We start from the raw sequence: 27,002 nt of genomic DNA on the forward strand, positions 1-27,002 counted from the left end.
TATTGCAGTACCGTGCATTGCGCTCAGGAAGTGCATTTGGGTGCCATTCACATGAATGGCAACTCAAAGCACCTGTAATGCACGGTAGTTGCATTGTGCGATAATGCATAGGTGTGAATGGGCACTTACTATTTATATAACTTAAAATGTATTTGTCCCTTGGTCTAATCCCAGAAAAATGTTATTCATGTAGATCAATGAGTGGTTAAATGATGATGGTAAGAGTTGAGTTCTCCAGTTGCAAAATACCTTACCTTCAAATCTTGGAACATAGGAACAGTGTCTGTAGTGTAACAGTCACAAGATCCATTCATATCCTGAACCAGACTTAAAATGGACCTTTACCCCCTTTTGACAAAAGATCACATCAGCATACAGCTGTGCATGCTGATATGAAATCCTCTTACATTCATTAGCTAAACAAACATATATTTTTATTTTACTCACAATTTTTTTTCCACTTCCTGGTCCGCTTTGGCACAAATTATGTAATAGTGCCCAAGCATTGCATGCTGGGAAGGTTACATCAGCAGATCATTGCTGGGAAATCTCATTTGTAATCTCACAAGATCTCAGTGAAAGGCGTTTTCTTCCCCTTGGATGTGCATGGTCACATGTCTTAGTCATATGTGCCAGAGTTTGTGTGCTGAAAATGACAGCAACCGGATGCTTTCCGAAATGTTGCTACACTTGGTGATGTAACTTTACACATGGAATAAAAATAACTTTGCTTGGAGAACCTTTGGAGTGCTGGTGACTTGCTATTTAGTTTGAAAAAAATAAAAAGCCTGGAGTTATCTAGAAGTATGTGTTTGTAGATTGCCATTACTAAACATTTCTAAAGGTGTGTTTGTTGTTATTTTGAAGATATGGGTAAAGTTCCTCTGTTACATGAGACTGTTGGAGGTTACTGATATGTTACAGTAGACTAGCTGTGCTATATTGCATAGTGTGACTACATATGAAGATTTCTCCATTCACAAGTTTTGCCTCCAAAATAAAGTTAAAACACAAACTTTAATAAACATCCTATCACAAGTGTGCTTTTTGTTTTCTTTTGTTCAGTGATGCATGTGGAAACCCGTCGGAGTATTTTGCATTTCATGTTATGTGCAGAATATCAGAAGCCGCAAGCAGAATGAGTATGCCATTGCCGCCTGGTAAGTATTGCAGAATAATCAATTGACCTACTGATGAAGGAAGACTATTACTCAATTTCATACTGTAGACCCTGCTAAGCAGTAGGACCCCTATTATGTACTCCTATTTGGTATTATACATGTCAACTGATTTGTAAAACATTGGAACCAAGGATAACAGGTTGTTTACCCATAGCAATCTATCCAACATTATCTTGATTTTCTAATCTGTACTGGTTTTATTACAACTGGAATCTGGTAGGTTGCTATGGACAACATCTCCATTTCTTTTCCTCTATTCAGGATTTTATAAATAACTGTATTTTATGCTGTGCCCTATTGGACTTTAAAGATACCATATACCGTAAATTCCTTAAAACAAAAGTGACAAGTCTAAAGCGTTTTTTTACCATACAGCAGCACAGGCCGAAAAGTAGTGCATGTGAATTTCAAAGCTTTGTATTTGAATTGACTTGTAGTTTGCCCTCTTGACGGTCCTTGTAGGGCATTAGGAATAATGTCTGTGGTCATTGTGTGCAGAAGACCATGTGAGCAAAACAAATCTCCACCAGCACACCCCCTTGCATCCACAGCAATATTACATTTCTGCACTATGAAGTAAGAGTTACTGGGTTGGCCGACATATGATCACTGTGTGTTTCTAAATCCTTTCCCAGACAGGTACTCGCATTACTACTGTCTAACTAGGCTGCTTTTGTAGGAGCCAATTCTTGAACAAAAATAAAGCAAGCAGAAGGTAGAACACATGGGTGACCTTTTCGGGAAAAGAAAACCATACTTCAGCCTCATTACCGTGTTTCCCCGAAAATAAGACAATGTCTTATTTTATTAAGCAGAAAGGCTACCAACAATGAAAACCATTGGATCTAGAAATATATAACCTGCATATGCTTCTAATGTTAAGGTTTAGCTTGGCTCGACCATCTTTCTTGTTGATTTGATGAGCAACCTCAGTAGCTATTAAAGGTTAAAGCAGAGGGCAAAAACTAAGTTTGAAGTTTTCATGTATATATTTATCTGACTTTATCTCTAAGTTTACTGATATTTCACTGAAAGTAACCACTGTGTATTTCTTCATTATATGCTTAGAATAGATGTATTTTGCCGTGTAAAAATCTGTATTGCAACTTCCTGTTATGCTAACCTCAACCTAATCATGTTGACTGCATAGCAGAAAATGTCTTTTTTGCAAGAAATATAAAGGCAACTCATCCTGTATTTATTGCTATAGGTTTTCAGACACTGCATTTGGTTTTAGCTATGCGATGCCTGCCCCTTGGCAATTTCCTGCATTACATAGACAGTGGAGCTTTGCCATTGACAGAGGCATTTGTTGTTAAACTCCTTAAAGGTAAGCTGACCTTTTTTAAATTCCTCATCAGTGTTCAACTCTGAACCTGAATCTTAGTAGGTTAGTGCCTGCAAGGGATGCTTATTCAGATGGACGGCTGAGGGATTCGCAAACAGGGCTCTGGGAGCAAATAATGACACTTCACGTTTGGATATCACTAAATGCTCAGTTTATTCAATGGACAAACAAGTGTATATATTTGACTTGTGACAGTTTACTGTGGAAATGCTATATGCAAGCATGAGTCATCATGTTACAGACAATATTTATTAGCTCAACTTTGTGGGTGCGATTTACTTAAGCTCTATATAGAATGTGTGAAGTTTTAGCTTACAGAAAAGAGTAAGTTTAACAATGGAAGAATACAGAATGCATTGAAGAACTGACTATAATATTTTATGTTAAAGAAGACCTCTGTCAATATAAAGAACCTGTATTCAGGAAAACCTGTACTCAAGTGAACCTTCCAGTGCCAACACCTGGTTTATAGAGCACTATAAATTTCAGTATAAAAGGACAGACTTGGTACAATCCTTTTTCTCAAAAGTATTGGTGTGAAGAAAATGGTACTGGTCTTCTTTTTAGACATACATGTAAAAGAGACCATGTTGCAGGACATTTATTTAATGGGTTGTTAATAGGGATGTCCCGATACCACTTTTTCAGGACCAAGTACTTCCCCTCATGTACTTGCCGATACCAATTACCGATACTTTTTAAAAAAGGGACAGGTGAATTTAAATGATCCATAGTACGACTACATGTTATGTACTATGGATCATGATTTAACTATTCATGTTAGCAGAGTAGAATTGTAAATCTATTGCTGCAGTGTAGTGGAGGTGTGTGCTGTATATATGTACTACATATACATTACACACGTCCAGTACACTATAGCAATAGATTTACAGTCAGCCCTGTCCCAGCTTCCCTCACTCACAGTTTCACTCCGATCTCTGTTGCCTCACGTGGTGCCTTTCGTAGTCGCGCTGGGCAGGATCGCTGCATCGCGTCTCGGTGCTCAGCTTGTGGGAGGCGCTCACAATTCTGCCCTGCTAACATGAGTAGGTTAAGTCATGATCCATAGTACATATACAGTACACATGCAGTGTACGGGACATGTGTACAGATAGAATGCACTGCAGCAATAGATATACAATTCTGCACTGCTAACATGAATGGGTTAAATGATCCGTAGTACAGGGCTACATATGTACTATGGATCATTTAACCCATTCATATTAGCAGGGGATAATTGTAAATCTATTGATGCAGTGAATTCTATATGTAGTATATAGTACATGTACAGTACATATAGAGTGCCTGCAACAATACATTTACAATTATACTCTGCTAACATGAATGGGTTAAATGATCCATAGTACAGAGCTACATACAGATCATTTAATCCATTCATGTTAGCAGAGGATAATTGTAAATCTATTGTGTCCAGTGTATAAGCAGTGTGTACTCTAATATGTATTACATCCACTTGCCTTGACTTATTTTTGTTACAGAATTACCATGACCTGGATGAATAAGAACCTTCACAGACATCTCAGAAGCAGTTAAGCGGTTAGGCAGAATGGTTGTAGTGGGTAATCGACCCTGTCTCTGTGGCTAATCTATAAATATCTACATTTAATGTATAAATTCTGTCTAATAATAATGTAAAAAATATAGAAAGCAAGCCACATAAATAAAATAATTGAAGGTAAACATGACCATAACACCTCTGTGCTCTCTGACAATATACTACAGTAAACTCCTAGTTATCCGGCACCCACGGGATTTGCGGCAATAGCATATTGCAATAGCAGGCTGGCTATGGAAACCTTGCCCACTGAGCAGAGGAGTGGACCTAAGACAGAGTTCTCTCAGGTTTGCTCCTCTGCACAGTGGGTATGTGCAATAGCCAGCCTGCTATTGGCTATTGCAATCTGAAAAAGCCAATAGCAGGCTGGCTATTGCGCTCTGTTTACATTCTGCTGCCGACTGTGGAATCAAGCCTGGACAAGGACTCTTCCTCTTCTGGGGCAAATTATCAAACTTGAAGCAGACTGAATCTGGAGCAGTTACCCAAAGTAATCGGCATCTCTCCAATTTGTTTGGTTAAGCTTTTAGATTAAAAGAAGCTGGTTGCCATGGGCAACTGCTCCATTTTTGATCAATTCCCCTTTTTAACTGGATATCCCACAAAAAAGTAGCATGAGTAAAAGTTCATGAGAAGTCTAATAGCTCGTTTTGTGTCTCTGGGATGAACTGCCATTTTATTTATTTATACAGAACTGGATGACAATGCAGAAAATGAAAAGCTCAAATATAGCATAATAATACGTCTTCCAGAGGTAAGCATAGTAAACTGATATTATTCTTTTTTAAATAATATAACCTGTAAGAGCCACATTCTTTAAAGTGGGATTCCCGGATGTAGCACCTCCTGATGGATTCAGCGGCCATCGGCAACAGTTTGTTAAAATGAATCAAGAAAAAAAAAAAACCTTTTTAAAAGCTGTGAAAAGTAGCAGTCATGTGACCCCAGAATCCCTTTTGAGGATTCATATGAGTGTTAAGCTAGCCGTGCACAGCTAGATTTCTCTAGTTTAACCCACAGCCAAGAAAATGTATCAAAAATCAATAGACAAAGAAAAAAATCAAAAACTATTTTTGTTCCCTTTCCCCGACCTAAACGATCCCACCCTTGCCCTCTGCAGATGTATACTTCCCAAGATCAGAGTCTGCCTCTCATGTCCATGTTCTTCTCCCTACTGGTAGAAAGCGCCATAGAAGTCTATGGGGCTGTAATGTGCAGGTGCAGCCGGCAGAGAGAATTGCGTTGCTGGGTGTAAACAATGGTGACACCGTGCCTGTCAGATCTTGGTAAGAATGGGAAGAGGGGCAAAAAGGATAAGTGCACTTTGTTTTTATGCACACTTATTCCTTAAGTATATGGACCCAAAATTTTGTGAAAATGTAAACAAAATACCACATCATGCTATTAAATCTAGTTATCCACATTTTTTTTTTTAAACAAGAGATCATGTTCTCCTTGTAACCCTTTAATGGTCTGTGTTATTTTGTGACTGGAGTACTTAGAGGAGTGACTGGAGTATTTTTGGAGAACACTGCATGCTGCAAGCAAAATCTGATTTCCTTGTGCTGTGTGTTATGATCGAACAGTAAAACAAATGGCAAACGCTCTCATCAGTTCATAACTAGCTTAAAGCAAGGTATAAAAACAAAAATTTCCCAGCACACTCCCCAGCCAGCCTGCAAAAAAAATATACTGTCTAACTACTAGGGTTATAACGGAGGTTTTAGTTGCACAACGTTTTAGAAAAATATGTGGAAGCCACACTGCCTCATCAAGGCCCCTCTGTGTAGTGCGGTCCTAACGCTAATCTATGAGAGCCTCCATCTTGGCGCATATATAGCAAAGGATGAATTGGGTGCAGGTTTGCCAGGAAGTAGCCCAACCTCCTTAAAGGCACAGGGACACACCAGAAGCCCAGCACATCACAATGGCAGCTGAACTCTTAAGTGTGTCCCCACACCAAATCCAATAAGAGAAACAAATGGCAAACACGCTCATCAATTCGTAACCAATGTTAAAGTAAGGTGCACATGGAAGGGCTTTACAAAGTACAAAAACAAAAAAATTCCCAGCACACTCGCCAGCCTGCTTCCACAAATTTTGCAAAGGATATGCAACTAAAACCTGCTTTTAACCCTAGTAGTTGGGGTATTTTTTTGCAAGCTGGTTGGTGAGTGTGCTGGGAAATGTCTGTTTTTGTACTCTGTAAAGCCCTCTCATGTACACCTTGCTTTACGCTAGTTATGAATTGATGAGTGCGTTTGCCATTTGTTTCACTTATTGGATTTGGTGTGGGGACACACTGGGAGCTTCAGCTGTCATTGTGATGTGTGGGGCTTCTGGTGTGTCCCTGTGCCTTTTTGAAGGAGGTTGGGCTACCTCCTGGCAAACCTGCACCTAATTCATCCTTTGGTTATATGTATGCTCCAAGATGGAGGCTCTCCTACATTAGAGTTATGATCTAACAGTGGACACACCAAATGCATATGTTCTACCAGGGGCGTCCCGAGGCTGGGTGACACCCGGAGCGGTAACCGAGTGTCACCCCACCGAGACATCACTGCGCGTGCGCGATGACGTCATCGCGCACGCGCGGCAGTATTCTGATACCTGCCGGCGGCCATCTTGGTGATGGACGCCGGCAGAGAGAGGAGGGGACAGTCACCCGGCGGGATAAGGTATGCCGCCGCGTCCCCTCCTCTCCTGATACTGTCGGGCGTCCCATCCTCTCCTGATACTGTCGGTCCATGACCAAGCGCCCGACTTTTCAGAGGGGGGTGACACCAAAATGATTGAGTAATTTTGGTGTCAAAATGAACCAGTGGCGTCACAAGGGGGGTGACGCCACTGGTTCTACTTATCTAGCAAAGTAGATTTTCTTTCATTTAAAGTAGTATTAAACTCAAACTTTTTTTCAATAATAAATCAACATCAAATATACTGTAAATTTACCCAGCAAATTTTTTTTCTCATTTTTTGCCCAAGTATTTAGTCGTCATATTTCCAAACATCTGACTCAAACTCGCTCAGCTTCCTTGAACTTCCTGTCCAGTACAAGATTACAAGGGACCAAGCAGTTTCCAGCAACTGTCCATCTGCAAATTTGGGTAGCATTTGAGAGCAGGAAGGAGGCTAGTGGCTGGTGCGGCTGTGCCTGTGTGTTTGTGGAGACACACAAGGGTGGCTCTAAGAACCTTCAAGGAAAATGAGTCGCCCTAAAACAGGTGGGGCCTGTGCTTAGGGGACCAGCTGATTCTGCAGGAAAACTAACATTTTTAAACGTCAGGGAGCAGCATTCATTGTAAGTGATTTCATCAGCTGAATGATTTAGGGTATATAAAGGCAAAGAAGATTTTGCTGTATACTTCATATTACATATTCTCTAAAACAGATCTGTTTTTTTTTTCTTTTTAATTGTCCCCAATTGGATGCCAGAATAAAGTGAATGTCTGGGACAGGAGTCTTCTGGATTTCCTGTTTTGTCATTTCCTGTAGGGAAATCAAATTTCCAAGGTGTTGAGTGGACTCTCTAACACAGGACGCAATGGAGAACATTCCATATTATCACTCACCATTATTTATCTGATTTACAGAACATTTCTGAAAAGGTCCATCGTTTGTGGGATCATGCCATCAGCAATAACTTTATTGCAATGAAATACGTGAGAAAATTGCTCTTCAGGCTTAATAACAAGGAGGTAAACTGTGAAACTTACAACTATGTGCATATTGTACCATTTTCTGCAACTTAGTTTTGAACTGTTTTGTGTACTTTGTTACAAAAAAAACAAAACCCTCTGTCCCTTGGACTGCATTAACTACATTGCACCTCTGAGGGTCAACTTCCCCCACCAGCAAGAAAGGAAGCTGGATGAAGAATGAGTATATGTAATGACAGCTGGGCACTAGGTCACCTCTTGAGTCAATGCATGTTTGTTCCTGGTATAGTGCATCATACAGAAATTCAGCATGAAATGTACATAAGAGCCAAATCTGTCTTTAGAACTGGTGGGATTTTAGAATAAACCCATCTACTTGATATACATTTAGTGTAGCAATGTCATTTCAATGTTCCTCTTGGTAAAAATGTAAATATAATCATTATATCGATCTAAGAAAGCTCTGAAAACTATTCACAATCTTGAAGGTCCCAAAGTCTATTAGAGAACATTATCTTAACATATATTCAATCTAATACCTAGCTTTGTGGAGCATGTGGCTGGTTTTTCTTATCTGAGGATCTGAACTCCACAACTAAAGGTGCCCATACACTCTGCGATTATCCTTATTTTTTTTGTGCCGTCATTGAACCCTCATACGTTTTCCGCTCTAATACCCCATCATACACATATCAATGTCTATTGCGAAAATCGTTAGCAATACTAACTCACCAAGGAAATTCATCCAGGAGTACAGTCAAAAAAAATCATTGGGTTCCCATCAACTGATCGATTTCTTTTTTGAATAACCATTCGTGGGCGATTTCTGAACGATAATCGATAGGTGTATGGGCACCTTAAGATGGGAAAAAATCAATTTGCTCCACAAAGCTGGGCTTTATGGAAGAATGATGAGAAGAAAGCCATAGATTAACAAAATCTGTTTAGAGCCCCATTTAGAGATTGCCAGAAGACATGTAGGAGACCCCGCAAACCTGTAGAAAAAAGCTGTGTGAAGTTGGCACCCCATGTTTGTAAAACCTGAATAAAAATATACCATTCGTTTGTGCTGATTTGTGCCAACATCACACAGCTGTAGAAAAAGGTTCTCCACGACCATAGCTGAAATTGTTTGGCTTTAATACGGATCACTATCCGCCTGATTCACTAGACAAGTTCTCATGTGGAATAGTGCCTGCAGTTTTCGCACGCACTAGTATGATGGGAAGTCTTGCATATTCCTGCCACTACAGTTTGCAAACCTTTTTTTCATGCAAACTGGCCTATGCGTTCACACTTCATGTATGTAAAGGCCAGAACTTGTGCCAAGTAAATCGATGACAGGGGGGAGAGTGTTCTGGAGGGACAAGAAAGCTGTTGGGAGCTATGATAAAGGATATCCTGTAAAACCTACCAAATGTAGCAAAATATAAAACAAAGCATTTTTGGAGCATTGATGATGTTGAGTACCGTCTGTCTGTGATGCGTATTTGATTTTTCACTAACTGTTACATTTTCAGGACAAGATTTCCTTCCCAGTCCAAGCAGTACTGATACACATAGCTTTAACAAAATCTTCGGAATAACAATCCCTGCAGAAAATGCACATAATGCAGGGTAATAAAAGTGAAAAAGTTAGAAGCCAGATAAGGAGAAGGGAGTAGGAAAGGGATGAGTCAGACAGAAATGGTCATAAAAAAGTAACACTCATGAAAGCTTGTCCTGAAAATCTTTTAACTCTTCGTGCAAATAACAAGTTTGGCAGGACCTTTGTTGCAAGTGCACTAATATTGCTACAATTGCTTTGAACACAGATGACTGGAACATAAGGTTTTACATTTTGCTAACCAAAAAAGATGCATGTTCATGCTGCATAGACCACCCTATTCAGCTTGGACTGCGTCAAGTTTAACGGCCACAAAAAGTTACACCTATAGTTTGGAGATTAGACACATTTGTGTGTGTATATCATGGTCAACTAGGAAAACTTATCAAGGATCCAGCATTGTGGCTGCTGAAACTTTTCCAATACTTCCAGGAAAGGTTCCATCTTGGTAATCAGCAGGTAAATATCAGCAAGATAGAAAGTGTAATGTCTCAATTTCCTACTTAAACAGTCACTTTAAGGGTGCCCACACACCTTGCGATAATCGTACGATAACCGTGGGAAATCCCACGATCGTACGATTAGCGTAAGCTGTGTGGAAGCCGTGCGACCTCTACTACTGTAAGGTCGCACGACTTTTAACTTACGAACATGTTCGAAAACCCGCCGAGCATCGTACGATGTTCGGCGGGTGTGTAGCATGTTCGTAAGATAAAAGCCGAACGGGCCGGTGTGCGCAAGCGCACACTGCCTGTTCGGCATTGCGGTCATCGGAAGCCCGCCCCTCAGGGGGGGCGTGGCTTGCACAATGTTCCGGAGGGCTTGGCAGCGAAAGGGTTAAAGGCCTTGTTCACACCAAATGCAGATCCGGTCAGGTTTCTGCACACGCACGCTAGTCTTTTAGACATGTTTTTTTGACGCGTTTTTGATGCGTTCCAGGCATCTGCATGCGTTTGTGATGCGTTCCAGAGCAGGTAACAAAAACTGCAGCAGGCCCTATTTTACCTGCTCTGGATCTGCACGCTGCAATGTGAACTGGAGATCAAAATACCATTGGAATACATTGGACGCAGTTTTGATCCGGTCTGCACCTGCTCTGGATCTGCTCCGCACTTGTGTGAACTAGCCCTTAAACTGCTTGAGTCGGCTGCAAAATGCACATGGTGTATATGCACTTAATGCACACAAGTGCGTTGCTTATCACATGATCCGAGGATAATTTTCTTCTGAATTGGGATTTATTTGGGGCGGGCGAGTTGACCTGTAAAAACAAACTGAAATAAGATATGCAAGTGTGTGTGTGTGTGTGTGTGTGTGTGTGTGTGTGTGTGTGTGTTGTGTGTACCAATATTGTTCTATACCCTAAGACCACCATGCCCACAGTAAAGTTAATCTTTGTCACAATACCTACCAGGAAACGTGTGGTGGCAACCTATGTACTTTGTGCTTTTTTCCCCCTATTTAACACTCAAACTTTTTTTATTCCTTATAAAAAACTTCAGTATTAGTGTTGTGAAATTTATTTTAATTCCAAATTGTAACACTACAAAATGTGGAGCGGATTCTGTGAGAATAAGCTTGTATGCAAAGCCCTAGATATGTTGTATACACATGTGCACTATGTCTATATAAAGGTTTACAAGAATGGACCTTCTTTTATCTCGTTTCTATGCAGGTTATTCGGGAGTCGCTCACTGAGCGGTCTCCAATCTACATGAATTTTCTCCCACTAAATTACTTGATTATGATGTTATCTGAAGTGGAAGATAGAGGTAATTCATTTGTTGCATTATGATCATACAGCAGTGTTGGCAGTTTTAGAAATGTATTCATTTTCATATATTTTGTACCTGTTAAAAAAATATCCAATCAAAATTAACAGTTTATATGTAGATTGGGGCCTAAAATTCAGTTGTGTATAATTTATGTCATGCAAAGCATGCAAGCCAGGTAGTCTAGATAGTCATGTAGACCAGAATAAAATAGTACTGCTTGCCTATTTTTGTATTTCCTATACCCTTCCCTACTATCTACACACAATACATGACTGGCAGGTGTGGTTTCGTCAGATAATGGTAACGTTATGACCTTCATAACTGGGCCACCTTGCAACTTCCCATATTTCTATTCTGATAGGTTCCCTTTAACCTTTTCAATGCTGCAGACGTAACTATTCAACAGCAGTGCAGGCATACAAACCAACTCTGGGTGCAATCGAAGCCGGAGTTTGCAGGCTGTCACCTTTCCATTTGCTGATCTTCCCTAGCTTGCATAAGCCTGGTCTGAGCTTGATCAGCTAAAAATAAATTAGGGGTCTAATAGACCCCTCATGTCACCTGCACTATGCATAGGGTTTTTTTCTGCCCCCTTGTGATGGCAATACAATTATGTTAGAAAAAAGTATGTAGGATGTATGGAGTATGACTATTACACTGGAAGCCGCAGAGGGGGAGAATCTTTGACAAGTAAGACCAGGCGGGGTGGGGCAGATAGGTGGGGGTAATTCTGTTTTGCCAAACTTGACTGGGAAAGTGAAATGACTTTTAATATATTAAAGGAGAACTATGAGGTGAGTGCTTTTCACTCACCTCATAGTTCTAGCCGACCTGTGACAATGAGACTCAGGTCGACTCAGTAGATCGGGAGGTGAGATTGAGCCTAGGGTCACGGGAGGACGCTAGTTTATGTCCTCCCGTTACCCTAAGGAGAACTATGGGGAAAAGCCTTAACCCCATAGTTCTTTTTTAAATTTAAAAAAACACCCAAAAAAAGTTTAGAGCCTCACAAACATCCATATAGGTGTGCACACATATAAGAACGACAATTGTGCCACACATATTGGGTATTGCCAGGCACGCTGAGTTGGAGTGTGTGTGTGTGTGTGTGTGTGTGTGTGTGTGTGTGTGTGTAATAATCTGATTTAACATTCTTAAGAAATGATTTGTAATTTATTTCTCTTTGGTATTCCAGCTTTGAACCCCTTTGAGGAAGATAACATAGACGCTGCATTTCTGGAAGAAATTGCCTTAAAAAGAACAACAGTTCTTCTTGGTCTTCATTAGACTAGATATCGCTCATTCTAAGGACAGCTGCCCAATGCTGCATTCATAGGGGAACACAAACCTATTTCATGTGACCTTGGTTGAATACGATATGTGAAACTGGATGAGCTACAATAGGGCATCTGAAATGTCTCTTGCGTTCTGTTTTATGATGTATATGCTGGAAAACACTGGTTTTATTTCATGAAATGCCATTTTCCTTCATAGGTAATGTTGTATTTTGTAAATGTGAAAAGGCTGCTTTGAAAATGTTTACATACTAAGAATAAGTTTCTCTACAACGGGTTGTTTTGATAGCTTTGTTGGAGCTATGCACAGATCTTCATTTGAGAAAATAGGTTTATAATAATTCATTACATTTGTCATTAACCTTTATAAATGATTCTGTATTTTGTTTAAGACAACCATTTTAAATGCATTTTTCCTATTAAGTCAAGTTTTGAAGTTTCTATATAAGGTGAGTTGTTGGGCTAAATATGTCTAACTAGCTGAAGTCCTCAAGTAGTCACTGAACTTTCTTTAGTCCTCAGATATTTAGAAATACTGCATTCTTTGTCTAACACTTGCAGCACAATGTGTATGTGTACTTCTGACACGGGAAGTTTACTTTTGTGCATATTTACGTATTTTGTCCTTGGCCGCTGTTCTCTAATTTGGATCTTTTGTAATGATAGATAATAATAATTCAGGGAAGTCAACACTTGCATACCTACTGAAACGGCGTCAGTCAGGAAATTCCACCTTTTCTTTATTTTTTACAAATGTGAAAGCATGTCTGCTCAGTCCCATGTTTAATAGAACACAGGTCAGTGTGTACATTTCAGTCACCTGATTTTTTTCAGTTTCTGGTTGATGCTGGAAAGTCAAACCACTGGCCTATTCAAACTACGCGTTGTAGTAACACATGTGAATTTATACAACACTTTACTGTGCTTTAATGCAGACTGCATTAAGACAGACTATTAATTTTAAGTGGGCTGGCAGTGCTTCTTAATGCATCAAAATTCAGACATGACTTTAAGGCAATGCACCGCAATACGCAGCATGTAATTTACAAAGACAAAGGTCAGGTTAAAGTCATATTTTGGTGTGATGGCATTATGCTGTTTACTACATATGGTCATTCTTTGTAAATTGACATCTCTTGCTGTACAGTCACATGCAAAACCACAGAAATTGCATTTCATTTTACATGACATGCTCATAATTCTTCAACAACCCAGCAAGGTATACTCGCCGATCCGCACTCCTTTCTGCTGCAGGAGCACACTCTGATGTCTGAGCTTACCTTTTGGAAGACCTCACTGTATTCCCCAGTTTGACAGTGTTTGGGGCTTTTGATTGTGCTGTCACATGGGGGAGTAGAAATTGTCACCAGCACACCACAAAGATGTACAGCAAAAAGTCCTTTAATGACGGATTGCCCTTCAGTACAAGCGCTTTCAGGGTCTCAGATGTACCCCTGAATGGGGTACTTCTGAGACCCTGAAAGCGCTTGTACTGAATGGCAATCTGTCATTAAAGGACTTTTTGCTGTACATCTTTGTGGTGTGCTGGTGACAATTTCTACTACTTCTATATGTTCACGGTGCCATCTGTGGTCGCTACAAGCACCCGCCTGCTTTGCAGGTTTATTATTTTTCCGGTAAGGAGTGCAGCTTGTTTCCGACTATACAATCACATGGGGAGGTCACATTTTCACTTATATCTAGAAGTCTGACTCCTTTAGTGCAACAGAATGAGGGCGCCAGCAGTGAGAAGGTGGCAAGGGAGCCTGGATGGGTGCATAAACCTTGCTGGATGGGAAATGTGGGCTGTTGGGAGGCACGGACACTTTGCTCTGAGTGGGAGCTGAGCTAGGCGCATAGGTGGAAAAAAACTAAAGAGAAACTTAACCATGTTGGGTTTTTTCTCTTTTGGTGCCATATATTTTAAGGTGCACCCCATGCAAAAACACCAAAAAGTAGGTTTTCCCCTTCAAATCAAAGTTCCATTTTCTCATCAAGATTCCCCCCTTCTCATCAGAATGGCTAATGTTTGGCATAGGGAATAAATGGCACTTTCAATTTAATTTAAAAAAAAAAATATTGACCCTTCCATTAGTGGCAGACAAGTTTGGAAAATAATGGTATAGATCACAAAAATGTTAATAAAAATTGAATCCATGTATTATGTAATTTTCTTATGTTTTAGTGGGATACTGTAGTAGGATTGAATAAACGAGTGCTAGTGTGATATGAGTGCTGTATCAGCACAACAAAGTGAGCTATTAGATAATTGGCAAGGATGTGTAAAAGTGTTAAAATGAAGTATTCTTGTTACTAATGGCAACCAATGTTTTGTTTCTTAAACCTGCACCAGATAATGTTGGTTAGAAGCTGGTTGTTTATGAACAAGAACAGTTCTCTTTAGAACACTTTTATGGCCACAATGGGGCAAATGTATGGAACTGTAAGGACATTCAGCCCATACTTCTAATACTGACACCCAGGTTCGAAGTGTTGTATAACACTTTATATGTGCCTCAATGTCTTCATGTACTACACTTGTAGTGGAGATATCCTCCTTAGAACATATGAAATTTCACACATATTCTGGATCACAGAAGTGCTCCCTTTTTACTACTCACAGTGGATGTAAAAGGTTTCCCTGCCATGACATATATGTATAAAGATGTACAGGGGCACTCATTCTACATCTGTCCATACCACTCCCTAATGTTAGATTTCAATTGGCTTTATCATTGGCTTTCTAATGTGCCGCATGTTTGAGCCTGGCTCACTGGGCTTAAAAGGTGCCAGAGCTCCATAAGGTCGGGGAAGAGGAAGAACATTTTCATCTTCGGGTATGTATGCATTAGGGCGCTGCTCTGCTGTGGTGAGGGTTCCATTTGGCAACGCATGTTGTTGTTCCTCTTCTTGAATCTGTAAAAGATGTTTGCAGCCATTAGCGAATAATATTTGGTTGGAATTTTAAAGACTGACACTTTACGGCATCAGGTGATACACAAGACCTTAAGCATTTCTAGGATTGATGTCATACGTAAGTCTAGATCAACAAGCCTGGAAAGCAATGCTTTGGATATTGTGCGCCTGGTATTTAAAATCATTTTGAAATTGTTTAAAAAAGAACAAAAAAAAAGTTTTGTAATTTTATACATGAAATGCTTGTTAAAAATAAAATTCATCATGCAAAATTAGTCTGTTTTGTGTAAGACTGTCGGCATAATAAACACGGGTCATTTAATAGGCTACATTTTCCCTGCAAAGAGTAGTGCTGAACTTGGTTTTCAGCTGTAAACCTGTGATGGGGGAGGGAGAGATGGGTGGGGATATATATAGATATATATATATCTATCTATATAGATAGATAGATAGATATATATTAGGGGGGATTTTTTTTTTTTAAAGCGATTGCAACAGTTTTAGCCTCTTGGATCATCATTATTATTTTATGTGCAAATCTGTCTTTTTACATGTGCGCCTGTTTTTCACCAGAGCTTGCACTACTTTTCCAGCTGCACGTGTTTTGCACTGTTGACTTGAGCTTGCACTATTTCAGTTGCACATTTTTTGCGCCTGTTTTCATCTGCACTTGTTCTGGGCTGTCTGAAACTGGGGCATCACCTAACAAAACAATCACAACTTAAGAAGTCCCCGTGACCACTTCTTCAAGAAGTGACGGTTAAGCTTTTTGCCTGGAGTTACGAGTCTTCTTTCCTGGAGTCTATTAAACCTCATTTATGAACAACATTACATTAGCATCATAAATCTGGTGCAAATATATTCCGTGCAAGTTCAAACACTCGCAATTGCTATGATAAATTCCCCCATTATATTTATTAAACTCTATCACTGATATATTTCTTCCAAGAGCTTTTCTGCAATGTTCTGGCATTGAATCCACCTCTTTCAATATATGAAGAGCAACCAGGCAAGGTTGCCCTTTGTCCCCTTTACTCTTTGTTCTAGCAATAGAACCCCTAGCGGCAGCCCAACTTATTTGCCTAAACCCTAACCTAACAGCCCTTGCTGTGTGGGAACCTTAACCATGACTACAATAGTTGTACAACACCACCAGGCTGCCACTTGTGCAACACGCACACATTTAGCCTTTGCCAATACCGCCTTACCCATCCCACCCCATCTATCTTTTTGTCTTGCAACATTGTTGGATTTGTACACATTATAACTATTTTTATTTTCTTATTTCCCTTTTGTAAATAAACAATCAAACAAAAATCCTGATATTTCTGCATAGACGAGACATTCCTATGCAATGCTGGCTACCTGAGCAGTCAATGAAAGGCTCTCGTATACTCTCAGATAATGATCTTTAGGGTTCGGTAAGTGCTTGTCTAGGATCTCCGTGGAGGCTGTAGTGGGGTTTGGGGCATCAGACAGACAAGCAAGGTAAGTTAAGGTGGCAAAAGGTACTGCTATACATCAGGGAGTATTTTAGCGCCATAAACACCACATGGTGATTTACTGAAGTGAAATGAACTCGTGTTCTGGTCAAACATCAGCTACAGGGTTTAAAAAAGAAAAACCAAACACATTGTGTGTGATTTTACATTTCAATCAAATATAGGTAAATTTTACTTTAGTAAAGTGCCTCCTATATGTTCCTTGTGTAAACATGTAGCAACTGATTAAAACCTATAGGACAGGGGTGCCCATAAGGTCGATCGCGATCTACCAGTCGATCGCGCAGCGATCACTGGTAGATCGCGATGTCCTGTCTTCTCTGGATCCCCGCTGCTCTCCCTCATCTGCATGCAGCGGGGATCCGAGGAAAAGTGAAGCTGCAGTCGGCGGCGCGGGACGGAGCCGCTATCACAGCAGCACGCCGAGCGGTGAGGAGAGAGCCGCTCAGCTTGGATCTGACAGCCGGCGGCTCTCTCTCTCCTCACTGCACATGCTGCTGTTACAGTGGCTCCGTCATCCGTCATCTGTATGTGTCCCCAGTTATGAATGAACACGATGTGATTTACATCACTTCCTGTTCATTCATGAGATTCTCAATGGGGAGAAGCGCTCGGTACAGAGGCTCCTCCCCATTCAGAAACTGGTGATAGTAAATATTTTCTGAATGAATGGGAAGCCTCTGTGCTTTCCATTCATTTAGAACAGAGGCTGCAGAAAAAGAGATTGAGGACTTTGTGGCTTCAATTTCTTTTTCTATTTTAAAAGGGAAATATCAGGGGGCTGTTTAGACCCCTAATATTTCCCCGAAGCCCCCCCAACAGTAAAAAAAAATATTAAAATTTAAAAAATTTAAATTAAATAAGAAATAATACAAAAAACATAACAAATAGTAAAAAATAAAATAAAAAATCCTGGAGGCAGGGCGCTGCCTCCAGGGGCCTGTTGGGGTCACACGCCTGTTGGGGGGGCACTTTTTTTTTCTTGCCACGTGTGCAAAAGGAGCTGGCTACTGCTATGCTCCTGCGGTGCTCGTGCGGCTGCCGGCTGAATGTGTCAGACGCAGCAGACAGGGGCGGGACACCTCTCCCCGTGTGCAACTTCGGCCACACAAGCACTGCGGGAGGATAGGACGCCCGCGTCTCTAGAACGCACTGGAATGCCGTGGGGTTGCACCACAGCCATGTGCCCCGCCCACAGTTTGATCACCCGCACATTAGGCACATTAGTGCCTGCATTCCGGTGCAGCATTTTTGTGGAACGCAGGCACTAATGTGTCTGGGTTCCGGGTGCAGGCAATCGCACTGTGGGTGAGGGCCCTGGCTGCGGTGCCATTGACTTTAATGCCACGCCCCCTCCCGCCCCTGAACGCAGGTGTTTTTTCATTGCTAGATCTCATTGAGCTCGTTATTTGAAAAGTAGATCTCCAGGCGAAAAATTGTGGGCACCCCTACTATAGGACATAAAGTTCCTGTTGCAGCAAATCACACCATTGTTTCATCTGTTGTTGCCATGCTACGATCACTGCAGCTGGCAACAGGCTAAATAACTCTTATCCTTCCATATTTTACAATGACTAAACTGTGATGTACTTAAAAGAAGAAAAGCCATTTTTTGGATGGTGGGGGCTTTACTTCTCTTTTGGGTCACAGGAGTACATTTTCTAATGCACTCCTATGACCCAAAGTCAGCATATAGTGGCAGTAGCCACGCTACAGCTGGGAAGGATCCTGACAGTTGGGATCCACCCAGCTGCATGATTGACAACTGGCTCTGCCGATCCAGAGCCAGCTTTGTCCATCCCTCCAATGAGTGCTAGGGGAACAGAGGAGAGGGGGAAATCCCTGCGGGGAGTGGTGACTCACCATGATGGAGACTGTGTGCTGAGCGTTCAGCGGTTACATGATTTCTCAGCTCTTGGTATATAGAGCTGGCGTCCTGCCAGCTGCAGTGTCACATGCTGGCTCTAAGTATTGTACTTGATTGGATATAAATTGAATGGATTGTTAACTTAAGTCACTTGGCATTTTAGTAACAGTAAAGGGTATTGTACAGTGGGATTGTAATGTGGATGGCCAAATGTAAACAAATGAAAAGCTTTCAGACTTCCCTGAGTTCACTACCTATTCTTTTGAGGCTGATATATACAATGTATTCCTGGCAGTTACAATCAGGGTGATTCCAGCAGTGTTTGGATCACTCATGACTGTTACCGAAGCACAAATGTTCCTTAATGACTTAGATTGCTGAATTCCATATGCTGGCAGCCTATTATTAAACCCCTTACCTTTGTTTTCTCTAGTCTTTCAAGTTGGTGTCTACGTTCATCACGCACCAAGCGCTTCCATTCTTGCTCGGTTTCCTCGCTAGGTGGTAACCCTTGTTCCATCCTTGCATAGCATGTCTCAACAAACTTATCTTTATCTCTAACTTCTTGTTGTAGCTTTATACAGTTGGCTTGCTGCATAGATAACTCTGCAATGCGGGACATCATTTTACGAGTCGTGTCTTTAATCTTGTTTTGCAGTTCATTCCTCTGCCAAAATAAAAATGAAAAAAACATAGGACCATAAGGCAACATTACAAGATGATGCTGGCTTGGCCCTCCACTGTGCTTGGTTCATATGGATTGATTTTTCTCACAATAGGAATAATATAAGTAAATTGGGATTTTTTTTTTTATGTAGACCAATTCACAGTGTAAAGGTGCCCATAAACCTTACAACCATCGCAAGACCTTTGTCTTGCGATGGTTGTAAGCTAATTAAAAGCTCGTACGAACTGCCCATGTTGGACAGGCAGATCGTACTTGCGATCATCGGGCTGTTGATGACTGCAATGCTGAACGGGCAGTGTGCGCTTGCGCACACCGGCCCGTTCGGCATTTGTCTCCCGAGCATGCCACAAACCCACTGACAATCGTAAGATTTTCGGCTGGTTTTCAAACATGCTCGTTAGACAAAAGACGTGTGACCTTACAGTAGGAACGGTCGCATGCCTTCCATACACCTTGCAATTATCGTACGATCGCTGGATTTCCCGCCATTATCGTACGATAATCGCAAGGTGTATGGGCACCTTTAGAGTAGTACTCTCTAAATCTTGGGTAAAAAAAAAGGCTGATTATCATTACAGACCTTTTTGGCACAAGCTAGGGTGTCTTCTTTGCCATTTTCAGCTTTGATACGTATCCTCTCTGCTAGCTTAGAGACTTGCTCGTAGAGGAAATCCTTTTCCAGCAAATGTTCCTCCTTCTCAGCCAGGTGCAGCTCAAGCTGTATTGAATGCACATACATATAAATCAGACACCTGTTCCTTTAATGACGACGGAGAGAAGTATCTTCGAAGAGTCACTCTTCACATAGACCAATCATTAGGGGGGGCACATGGAGGTCTACATACATAAATGTCTAGAAAGAACAGCAATGCAGTATGTACCTAAAGTTTGTAAAGTTCACTACAGCACTGACTGGTGTGACTGGTAAATAGAGTAGTCAGGCCAAGTCCCTGGAGGTGTATGAGATGTAATGGATATTCTGTTTTTTGAAAAAGTATAGAATGAGATGGAGTATGTACACCTTAACAATCAACTACTAATTTTCTCCCCTTTGGTCTATTAACTCGTATAACAAAATGCTTTCACTGTTCATGTTCAATAAGTGCAAAAAATGTCTGACAAAAATCTAGGGAGCTGTTCACTTCCTGCTGCACTTTTAATACTTCGAATTGTTCCCTGTCCTCTGTGTGAATGCATGTTTGGGCTTTATCTCCTGAGTTTAGTGTTACTTTTAACTAAGGGCAAATGTAACCAAATGCAATTTAAAAGTAATACAAACTCTTTCCACAGTTAGCGGAGTCCAAACAACAGCATGCAGTTATTGTAATGTACCAGACATGCCATTTATGAACATACACAAGAAGCTGGAACTCGATATCGGCTTCCCAAACTAGAAAAACTCATGCAAAATCTACTCATCTCTGATGTTTAATATTGATATCTTTTCTATATTTACATTGCATATTGTTTGCTGAAATACTAAAGGCGCTTTCTAATGGAGTACTCCCTTTTACTGAAGGTAAAACCTCTTTTAACATGTGGGTTGTGTCATGCAACAGTCCCCTGTAACCTGCACCATTTAATCCTACTACTGGGTGAGAGACAAAGGGCTAAGCATTTCAGTCTGCAAGTGTAGCGTATAATCCAGTGGTAGGCAACCTTGGCACTTCAGCCCTAGCGAAACTACAACTCCCATGAGGCATTGCAAAATGACAATCGGATGAAGACGCCCAAAGACAGAGGCAGGATAGGATTGGTAGTTTTAACACCGCTGGAGTGCCCAGTTTGCCTATCCCTGGTGCAATTGTATGATGCCAGACAGACCTTGCTGGCTAAAGAGTTATTCTTTTTTAAATGAAAGTATAACATGCCCTTTAAACCATACCCATGGCACACACTTATGGGATCTAATTCCATACAGAAACGGTATAGTGAAAATACATTTAAGATTGCTTTCATCTCTTTTTGGTGCACCCTTCCTGAGAACTGCAATACCAGGTCAATGCGTGGAGTGGTCATAACAAGATCATCTTCCATCTCCCTGTTCTAAAAATCCATATAATATATAATCTCCAGATCGGACCCGTATAAAATATTAAACTGATCAGAACACCTGGTCTTAGACAAAAGGCCAAGAAGCGATGGGGTTGGCTTTTCTTTTTATACTCACCACCTCTGTTTTCTTCAAAAGCTCTTGCTGTGATAGGTCCTTTCCTTCTACTATACGAATCCTGCTAGTTTTCTCTGGATCTTCTGCTTGTGTTTCCAGGTCATTTAATCTGTCGTTACACTGGGAAAGCTGCTCAATAACAAACAAAAAATGAATTCAAAGTACACAACTTGCTGGGGAGCATATTCAAGTAAGAGTACATTTACTTTGCAAAGAATACCCAATCATGTGCAAGGAAAATAAGAAAAAATTTAATTTTTGTTTGCACATGATTGGATGATGGAAGTCCTGCAGAGATTTACCATATTCATTAAGCTAAGGGGGAAAAAAAAAATCCCTTTTTAAAGTCAATGGCCTATTTGCCTTTAGTAAATCAACCCTATTTCTCAATGCCATTTTTGCTATATAAACAAATGTGAAAAACAAATTCAGTAAAATCTATCGTAGAGATTAGATCTGGACAATGGTATAGACTTTTTGCTCCCTTTTCCTGAAAATGTCCTATATATTTACTCCACCCTAAGCCTGGCATAACCCATTACTTTCAAAGGATGGTCACTGCAGAATGTATTTAATTTATTTACTTTATTTTTTTTGCTACAGATCATAATTTGTTTTTACTTTTGCCAGTTTGTCTACTTTTCACCAATTGTTTTCCACTTACCAGATTAAAATTTAAACTGGAATATTGTATCAAGCCATTATTCTGACAATCTCTGTACATAAACCCTAAAGTCTCAATCCATGTTGTGGCAAAGCCAGCGAAGCTGGAAATGTTTCCTTTAGAATATGAAATGGCTAGAAGCCTAATAAGTGTGGAAATATTCAAGAGGAAGAACATGGAATACAGAATGGTTCTTGTCTAGTGGTATTTTTCATCTTTGGGGAGAATGTCCAATGACTGTGATCTCTTTCATACTGAAATAATAAAAGAGTTTAAAAAAGAAAGCAGAGGAAAATTTGTCAAATGTACTTACAAACATTCTTTATTAGGCTATTTCTGAACAGTTGAAAGGTAATCCACAGAGTTCAGAAAGGCAAGCAAGGCAACTAGAAATCAAGAGTGCCAAAGTTATTTATGTCTTATATGGAGATTCAAGATGTACAGGGTTATTCACAAACGGGTGAAGGGTTCGGAGAAGGCAGAAGAAGTGAACAATCTAGGACAACATAGCTGATTTGGAAAAATTCTCCAATTCACCTCACTTTCCAGTTCAGCTATGTTGTCCTAGATTGTTCACTTCTCCTGCCTTCTCCAAACTCTTCACTCTTTTGTGAATAACCCTGTTAGTCTACTTTTTTTACTACCGTATATACTCGAGTATAAGCCGTCCCGAATATAAGCCGAGGCACCTAATTTTACCACAAAAAACTGGGAAAAAGTATTGACCCGAATATAAGCCGAGGGTGGGAAATGAGGCAGCTAATGGTAGATAGATACCAATAAAATTACATGAATATTTATTTAAAAGAAAAACAATAACCTAGCTCTGTAAGTGGAAAAGGGGGTACAGGGCTACATATTATGTACTACGGATCATTTAACCCAACCTAAATTAGGACCCGGAGACTGCCAGATGACCCCGCTCGGAGAGCCGCCCACCGGAGCAGCAGTGTCGCGATGCTAGGCGAGGTAAGTAAGAAGAAACCTGACCACTGGACCACGCTGACTCGAGTATAAGCCGAGGAGGGCACTTTTCAGCAAAAAAAAAATGGGCTGAAAGGAAGCCCACACCCCCGATCAGTGTGTCAAGTTTGTACGGAGGTAAGCACCTGCTGTTCTGGGGCTGGGAAAGTGAAGCTGGACTAGAGGGGGAGGAGGGATTGCAGCCATGCTCTGCATAGTCCGCTTGGGATCGGGAGGAGCATTGCAGTTTGAGGGTGGAAAGCTGGGGAATGCACTGATTAATCATATTACACCCTAAATATGGGTGGAACTTCAAGCATGGTCTAAAACCTGGACTGGGCCTTTAACAAACCAAACAGATTCTAACATTTTCAAATTCAAGTTAATTGCCCTCTGTGTCCCCTTTAGGGAGATTTACTCTACACATTTGTCCTGATCACCATGTCACCAGGAATGAATGGGATGGGTAAATCCAAAATTTTGAGTTGCCACCAGAACAGGAATAAAATAAAAATCTTCCAATGGGGGCAATTGTTGCCATGACAGAGGGGATTTTCCATAGTTTAAAAAGATACTCTCTCACTTCTTGTTGAGTCTACAAGACAGCAAGTGAAGGGAAATCTTCCTACTGTGACACAGTTTGGGGATAACAATTGATTTAAAGTCGTACGTTTTACGTTTAAAGTTTACATATATACAAAACTTTTTTCTTAGTTTTGGATAGTGTGAGGACTTAGACCCACTGTCAAACATTTTTGCTGTTGGTGTGCCTGTTTGGGAGATTCACTCCTTTATTTGCAGTGGTAGTTGCTGTCATTAAGACAAAAATTGAGGGGAAATCATTTAACATTAGAGTTATCAGAGCAATAGGTTAGGGTATATCATCCAATGGGGACAATTTTTCTAGTGACAACTATCTAAAATAGAAATTCCTCACACTTTGGTGACATTTTATATCATTTTCTGTTGCGTTTGCAGGGCAGGAAATAAAGGGAAATCTTTCCCGTGGGATACAGACAACAACAAAAAAAACCTGGTAGGGGTTTTAACACTAATACTCTACCCTCTTGCCCAGGCATGTCAAACTGGTATTTGATGGGCTGCATGTAGGTTCTTTTGTTCCTTCTCTGTGGCCCCCAGTGGTTTAACCCCTTCATGACTGAGCTAGTTTTCAGTTTCTGTTCATAAATGACTGACACACTTTTTACATTTTTGCTGTGTGGTTCTTCCACAGCAGTAATATACTTTCTTACTAAATGTACCCACACATATTATATATAGTTTTTTATAGGACAGATAGGGCTATATAATTATATCACATATGTGTACCTAACCCCTCACTTTGAATAAAATAAAAAAATGAGGAAAAAAACTAGAAGAAAACACTTTTTTCACAAGTTTTGATTATTATTTTAGAGTTTTTTTATATTATAGTATAAAAAATAAATTTATATATCATTCTAGTCCTCTCAGTTGGCACACTGTTGAGTCTGACATGCCTGTTTTAGCCTGACATAGTTACATATACTGTATATAGTTACATAGTCAGGTTGAAAAAAGGCACGTCAAGTTCGAGTGCAACCTACAGAGAGAAGAAAAACCACCAAGCACACTATATGGACCATTTATATATCTATATATCTTTATCATATCCCCCATTAATTGCCTCTTCTCCAGAGAGAACAAATTCAGTTCAGCTAATCTTTCCACACTCTTTCCCCCTCATACGACAGGACACAAGTGTTTGAGGTCAGGCAGCTGACAGGACAACAACAGTCAGCTTTCAAGTGACCTCTACCTGCCTTAGCCACAGCAGTTCCTTTATTTTTGTCATAGTTCTATCGATATGTTTAATCGAGGAATGTCTAAATACTGGTCTCACTGACCTGGATCTGGACCGTCACTAGATCCGATTCCAGATTCCTCTTATTTGGTAGCTCTTTCTTGACTTGTTCAATCTGTCTCTTCTTTTCTACGGCTTTCATCTTTAGGAAGCGGATCTTTTCATCTTGTTCCATCATCTTGATGTCTCCATTCCGAAGTATCATTTCCTGTGTATTTATCTTCTCATAGAAGATGCAGACCTCTTCCTCTCGCTCAATTAACTGCACCCCCCTGACAGGCAGCAACAAAGAAATTGTGTTGCAATAAGATATATCTTGGGCCCCAGGTATCACAGTAAAGTGTTAGGAACTGGTGTTACTTCCACAGAACCACCAATTAGATTCACACTTTCAGATTTAAATTGTCATTTTCCAGGGCAGTTTGAAACTGACTTTTTAAAAAAAATCACTGACACTTTCATACATCACAATATATTTGGTTTTGTTTAGGAAAGCAAATAATAATAAAAAAACAAAAACAGATCTAACAGATTGCAAATCCCTCTCCCCCATTATTTATTTTACTGCCACGGATGTTAAGGTCATGTCAGAACAGAACTGCTTATAGGAGGCCAGCTCAGTAGTGTAGGGACAGCAAGAGTTAAAATATATTCTGAACTATGTTTATAAGCTTATGTTATGTCTGCTGCATTTTCTAAGTCTGCAAGCTAATGCTTGCATTACTAACCATGAAGTGGTGCCTGAGATTTTGCTCTCGTGCATGGATGTGATCAGCAGACGAGAAGCTGCCAATCACATCTACAAAATGTGTGGGTGTGGCCGCTTCTGTGCCAAGCTATGTGGATGTGGTCAGGCAGCCGTATGCACCCAGTGTCCCTCTCCACCCCTTTCCTCTTCCTGTGATTCCCCCCTGGTGCTCCAAGTGGTACTTGCCTGTCTACATTGGTTCCCCATGGAACAGGAATTGATGCTTCATTTGTCATCCTGCAAGCACACTGATGTCTTTAAACAAATGTTTTGTTTAACCCCTTATTAAGTCTTAGTTAACTTTAATCAGCCCCAATTAACGCCTCCCCCTTCTCTTAGTTTTAATTTTTCTGCTGATTTTTTTAAACAAATAATGTTTAAAAAAAATGCTCTTTTATTTGATGTATGTCATATTAACATGTGTGCTCCATTTCAAATCAGCCCCTTATTGCACTACACACATTACACATTACACAATGCACCATGGTACATGCATGGGCTTAATTTTAGTATAATGCCAAACAGAGGAAGCAGTAAGGATCCCTTTATGTATATCCAGTGCATTGCAGTGCGTCACCGCATGCACGTTAGGTGAGCTGTCATGCCCTCTCATGGTTAAAGTAGAACAATGAGATGAGTGAAAATCATTCATCCTCACAGTCCATGCCGACATGTGACAATGAAACTGTCAGACGTCGGTTTAATAGATCGGGAAGTGAGCAAACGCATACCGTTGCTCACTTACTTCCCAATCATCTCCCTGCAGAGAGCAGTGACTGTCAATCACCCCTCCCTGCAGGGATTACTCCCTCCCCACTCCGATCCTCCAGCGCTGACTGGAGGAACGGATGGGGAGGGAGCGGGTACAGGTGGCTCTGCCTCTAGATAGGCCGAGCCAACTGTCATTCACACAGCTTGGTGGATCTCGACAGCATTTTTTGGGATCCGTCCCGGCTGCGGCTGTCTCCGTATACCGCGAGTTGTAGATCGCGATACACTGAGCTTTGGGTCACGGGAGGATGCTAGTATATGTCCTCCCGTGACCCTTAAGAGAATTATGGGGAAAAACACTTACCCCATAGTTCTCTTTTAAGTTAGATTAAAGGATATTGTGTTTGTGTAATATATAATATATATAGCAAAATAGTTTTGATAAACAATTGCACAGCTATCATGGGACATACAAATTCTGTAGAACTAT

The 27,002-nt window shown here is 40.6% G+C and overlaps 2 protein-coding genes across 2 annotated transcripts in view; one reads left to right on the plus strand and one right to left on the minus strand.

Annotated features, from left to right (window-relative positions):
* Window positions 1–12,452, plus strand: part of GSAP (gamma-secretase activating protein) — a 55,197-nt gene extending 42,745 nt beyond the window's left edge. The window contains exons 27-32 of the mRNA XM_018560422.1: window positions 1,066–1,160; window positions 2,392–2,511; window positions 4,798–4,859; window positions 7,699–7,803; window positions 11,046–11,142; window positions 12,341–12,452. Of these exons, the coding sequence (XP_018415924.1) occupies window positions 1,066–1,160; window positions 2,392–2,511; window positions 4,798–4,859; window positions 7,699–7,803; window positions 11,046–11,142; window positions 12,341–12,432 (571 nt within the window). The 3' untranslated portion in view covers window positions 12,433–12,452. The remainder of the gene's footprint in view (window positions 1–1,065; window positions 1,161–2,391; window positions 2,512–4,797; window positions 4,860–7,698; window positions 7,804–11,045; window positions 11,143–12,340) is intronic.
* A 2,657-nt stretch (window positions 12,453–15,109) lies between these two features.
* CCDC146 (coiled-coil domain containing 146) overlaps window positions 15,110–27,002 on the minus strand; it is a 70,207-nt gene continuing 58,314 nt past the window's right edge. Inside the window, exons 14-18 of the mRNA XM_018560436.1 lie at window positions 25,097–25,325; window positions 21,584–21,712; window positions 19,994–20,131; window positions 19,137–19,392; window positions 15,110–15,349 (exon numbers count right to left, since the gene is read on the minus strand). Coding sequence (XP_018415938.1) covers window positions 15,153–15,349; window positions 19,137–19,392; window positions 19,994–20,131; window positions 21,584–21,712; window positions 25,097–25,325 — 949 coding nt within the window. The 3' untranslated portion in view covers window positions 15,110–15,152. The remainder of the gene's footprint in view (window positions 15,350–19,136; window positions 19,393–19,993; window positions 20,132–21,583; window positions 21,713–25,096; window positions 25,326–27,002) is intronic.

Source organism: Nanorana parkeri, unplaced genomic scaffold (assembly GCF_000935625.1).
Source record: "Nanorana parkeri isolate BGI_ZX_2015 unplaced genomic scaffold, ASM93562v1 scaffold454, whole genome shotgun sequence".
Taxonomy (NCBI): Eukaryota; Metazoa; Chordata; class Amphibia; order Anura; family Dicroglossidae; genus Nanorana; species Nanorana parkeri.